This window comes from Otolemur garnettii, unplaced genomic scaffold, assembly GCF_000181295.1.
Source record: "Otolemur garnettii isolate 467f Iridium unplaced genomic scaffold, OtoGar3 scaffold00204, whole genome shotgun sequence".
Taxonomy (NCBI): domain Eukaryota; kingdom Metazoa; phylum Chordata; class Mammalia; order Primates; family Galagidae; genus Otolemur; species Otolemur garnettii.
Genome location: NW_003852599.1, coordinates 212,328 through 217,413, shown reverse-complemented (window position 1 = coordinate 217,413; position 5,086 = coordinate 212,328). Strand labels below are relative to the sequence as shown.

The window sequence follows — 5,086 nt, the reverse complement described above, 5'->3', positions numbered from 1 at the left end:
CAGCACTCTACCTGGGGGGACAGCTTGAGGCTCTGTCTCCAAAAAAAAGAAAATAGCCGGACATTGTGGCAGGGGCCTATAGTCCTAGCTATTCAGGAGGCTGAGGCAAGAGAATCACACTTAAGTCCTAGAGTCTGAGGTTGCTGTGAGCTATGACACCACCGTACTCTACCAGGGGCAACAAACTGAGACTCTGTCTCAAAAAAAAAAAACAGAAAAACTAGCTGGGTGTAGAGGCACACATGTATAGTTGCAGCTATTTGGGAGGCTGAGACAAAAGGACTACTGAAGCCCAAGAGTTTAAGGTTGCTGTGAGCTATAACACCATGGCTTTCTAACCAGGGTGACAGAGTGAGACTTTGTCTCAAAAACAAACAAACAAAAGAAAAAACCCTGCTAAGATAGCATCTCTAGAAAACACTCCAAGGCTCCCTTCTTCACTCTTCATTATCTCTGTGTCTTATACATATTTTTTTTAAGCAGAAGATGCTGAAATCTTTTTTTTTTAAACACCCAGTTTTTTGTTGCAGTTATCATTGTTCTTTAGCTGGCCCCAGCCAGATTCAAACCCACCACCCTCAGTGTATGTGGCTGGCATTGTAACCACTGTGCCAAAGGCGCCAAGCCAGATGCTGAAATCTTGTACATTTTTTTGTTTATTTGTTTTGAGACAGGGGAGACCTGTCTGTGTTGCTTGGGATAGAGTGCAGTGTTATCATCATAGCTCATTGCAACCTCAAACTCCTCGGCCTAATTGATCTTCCTGCTTCGGCCTCCTGAGTAGCTGGGACTACAAGCACAAACCACCACACCCAACTAATTTTTTATTTTTAGCAAAGATGGTGTCTCCTCTTGCTCAGGTTGGTCTCAAACTCCTGGCCTCAAGCAATCTTCCAACCTCAACCATTCAAGGCCACTGTGCCTGGCCTTGTACATTTTTAAATTGTTTAATGTATACACTATAATTTATTCACTTACATGTGGGTCTTTAACACTAGAGTGAACACCTTAAAAATATAATCTTTGTCATTTACTGCGTCTACCACATAACAGCAACACAACACATTTGATGAATGAATGAATGAGTAGTTGAGAAAATGAGATAATGAGTGGCATATGGGGAATCAGAACTGATGAGGTTAGGGAGCAGTAGCACTCCCAATAACTCACATAGATTTCCATTTTTCGGTAGAGACCATAGTTAAGTAGCAAATTGTGAGTCATGCGGATTCGGTGAGGCTTCATTGGGTGGCCTTGTCCATAATAATAATTTCCAACATCCCCTGAAGAAGAAAGAGTAACAGCTTCAGCAACATAGTTAGACATCTACTCCCAGGAGAACCCAGGAATTTTTATAACAAATTACAAGCAAACTCTTTTTCTAGTAGTTTCTTTCCCTAGTTTCCAAGATTCCTTCTCACCTTAAGGAAGGGTAACTCCAAAAGAAAAAAAAATCACAAAGTAGTGGACCCTCCTGAGGTCAGCATTTAAGGATCAGTCTAGCCCATGTTCTACTATTGGAACCAACAGGCGCCAGACAGCATGAGGGGTTCATTCCAAAGCTACTGAGAACAGCCAGGGAGATGACTCAACTCACAATACCTCCCAGGAATTCCCTTCTGCAACAGAAAAATTACCATCACTACTAAGAATTATTGTAAGGTACAGTTCACTTCCTACATTTGTGACATTTATGGTGTCAAAGCACATTCACTTTATTTTCTTACTGGATCCTCATAATAACACAATAAAATGGCTAGAACAAGGAGTGTTATTCCCATTTTACAGATAAGAAAACTAATCCCTTATCATGGCTTGCTTCATCCATTGAAATAACTTTTTTTTTTTTTTTGAGACATAGTCTTACTATGTGGCATCACAGAGTACCGTGAGTAGAGTACCGTGGCATCACAGCTCATGGCAACATCAAACTCTTGGGCTTAAGCAATTCTCTTGCCTCAGCCTCCCAAGTAGCTGGGACTACAGGCACCTGCCACAATGCCTGGCTATTTTTTCTTTTTTTGGTTGTAGTTGTCATTGTTGTTTGGCAGGCCTGGCCTGGTTTCAAACTCACCAGCTCTGGTCTATGTATGTGGCTGGCACCCTAGCCACTGAGCTATAGGCACCAAGCCTATTGAAATAACCTTCTAATTGGTTCCTCTGCCTTCAGTTTAAACTACTTGCCACACTGTTATTTATTTTCCTAATTTACAACTATGATAACATTATTCTTCTGCTCAAAAAATCCTTTATGGGCCAGGCGTGGTGGCTCATGCCTATAATCCTAGCATGCTGGGAGGCTGAGGCAGGTGGATTGCTTGAGCTCACCAGTTCAGGACCAGCCTAAGCAAAAGTAAGACCCTGTCTCTACTAAAAAATAGAAAAACTGAGGCAAGAAAATTGCTTGAGCCTGAGTTGGAGGTTGCTGTGAGCTATGATGCCATAGCACTCTACCCAGGGCAACAGCTTGAGACTCTGTCTCAAAAAAAAAGAAAGCCTCTATGGTTCCCTATCCCCTAGACATAACTACAAAAATATCTTCAGTAGAGCCAGGTGCAGTGGCACGAGTCTGCTGGGGAGCCTGAGGGGGGAGAACTTTTTTTTTTGAGACAAAGTCTCACTATGTCACCCTCAATAGAGTGCTGGGGCGTCACAGCTCACAGCAACCTCCAATTCTCAAGCTTAAACGTTTCTCTTGCCTCAGCCTCCCAAGTAGCTGGGACTACAGGCCCCTGCCACAACACCCAGCTATTTTTTTGGTTGCAGTTGTCATTGTTGTTTAGCTGGCCCAGGCAAGGTTCGAACTTACCAGCCTCAGTGTATATGACTGGCACTCACTGAGCTACAGGCATGGGGCCAGGGGTAGAACTTCTTGAGAACAGGACAACATAGGGAGACCTTCTCTCAAAAACTAGTAACATCATTAAACTGGGTTATTTATTTATTTATTCATCCTTTTTTTTGCAGTTTTTGGCCAGGGCTGGGTTTGAACCCACCACCTCCAGCATATGGGGCCAGCACCCTACTCCTATGAGCCACAGGCGCCGCCCTATTTATTTATTGAGACAAAGTCTCACTTTGCTGGCCTTGGTAGAGTGCTATAGCATCATAGCTCACAGCAACCTCAAACTCTTGGGCTCAAGTGATCCTCCTGCCTCAGCCTCCCAAGTAGCTGAGATTACAGGCATCTGTCACTACATCCAGGTAATTTTTAGAGACAGGGTCTCATTCTTGCTTGAGCTGGTCTTGAAATCCTGAGCTCAAGCAATCCGCCCTCCTTAGCCTCATAGTGTTAGGATTACAGGCGTGAGCCACCAAGACCAGGCCAGTAGCTTGGTTTTCACAGATTTCTTATTCTGCCTTTCTGGCTTCATCTCCTGCTACCTACTACTACCACACTCTCCTACACCCACAATACACAAACATGTACACATGTGCACATGTGCACACCCACATACACATACATACCCTCTTTCCTCCAGACAAGACTGGGCAAACTGTGACTCTTGGGCCAAATACAACTGGCTGCCTTTTTAATAAATAAAATTTTACTTGAACACAGTCATGCCCATTAGTTTATATATCTTCTATGGCTATTCTCACACTACAGCAGCAAAGCTGGGTAGTTATATAGTTACCAGAGACTTATCCATACAGCAAAATAAACCCTAAAATATTTACTATCTGTCCCTTTACAGAAAAAAAATTGCTAACTCATGCTCTAGACATACCAGATTATTAGCAGCATCCTGAACATGGCATTCACCTGCAAACCAAAGTATCCTTTGTGCAGACTATTCCTTTGACCTAGAAGGTCCTCTCCTCTCTTATTACCCTCATACTACAAAGCCCTGCTAAAGCTCCAAAACCTTTCTTGATCAGAATAGTCTTTTCCTCTACATGCAATTTGTATATAGTGCATCATCACTTTTGTTTTGTATCTGAATTATTTACATATCTATATCCACAGGCTGCGTACCCATTAAAGGCAAGAACTACTATACCTTATACATCAGAGAGGCTCTATAAAGATTCAATGAATTGGCCAGGTGTGGTGGCTCATGCCTATAATCCTAGCACTCTGGTAGGCTGAGGCTAGTGGATTGCCTGAGCTCATGAGTTCAAGACCAGCCAGACCAAGAGTGAGACCCCATCTCTACTAAAAAACAGAAACACTAGCTGGGCATTGTGGCAGGTGCCTGTAGTCCCAACTATCTGGCAAGGCTGAGGCAAGAGGGTTGCTAGAGCCCAAGAGTTTGAGGTTGCAGTGATGCCACTGGCACTCTAGGAAGGGTAACAGAGATTCTATCTCAAAAAAAAAAAAAAGATTCAGTGAATTTATTTGAGACTTACAGAAGTTAAGTATCTGCCCAAGATTACATAGCTAATACGTTATCTGGGAATCAACTCTTCTGATTCAAATCCAGTATGCTAAAGGCTATGTTGGGTTTCCCAGGTTCCTACTGGACTTTGTACTTAACCTACAGGGCTCTATGGATCTACTCAGTAGAAAGTTCCTTGAACAATGTTCTAAACTCAAGTGAACTATACACCCAAAGTTCTCTCCCTAGATATCCATTAGGATGAGGCAGAACTTCCAGCACCCATTGAAAAAAAACATGAGCCTTCATCCTTATTAACTCCCTTACCTATCAAGCCCATATTCAGCCAAGGCTCACACCTGGGGAATAAAGATAGCCTATCCAGAAGACTAAGGAAGTCTGGGCATGGTGGCTCACACCTGCAATCCTAGCACTCTGGGAGACCAAGGCAGGTGGACTGCTTGAGCTCAGGAGGAGTTCGAGACCAGCCTGAGCAAAAGTGAGACTCTGGCTCAGCACCTGTAACACAGTGGTTATGGCACCACAGTGGCACACATGCACCAAGGGTGGCAGGTTCGAACCTGGCCCAAGCCAGCTAAATGACAAAGACAACTGCAACAAAAAATACCCAGGTGTTGTGGCAGGCACCTGTAGTCCAAGCTACTTGGGAGGCTGAGGCAAGAGAATAGCTTAAGCCCAAGAGTTGGAGGTTGCTGTGAGCTTGACACCACAGCACTCCACCCAGGGCAGCATAGTGAGACTCT

General features: G+C 43.7%; 1 protein-coding gene across 2 annotated transcripts in view; it reads right to left on the bottom strand.

Annotated features, from left to right (window-relative positions):
- HDAC1 (histone deacetylase 1) overlaps positions 1–5,086 on the bottom strand; it is a 44,383-nt gene that overhangs the window by 30,874 nt on the left and 8,423 nt on the right. For both annotated transcript variants that reach the window (XM_012812383.2, XM_003801249.3), the window contains exon 2: positions 1,171–1,283. In XM_012812383.2, the coding sequence (XP_012667837.1) occupies positions 1,171–1,283 (113 nt within the window). The remainder of the gene's footprint in view (positions 1–1,170; positions 1,284–5,086) is intronic.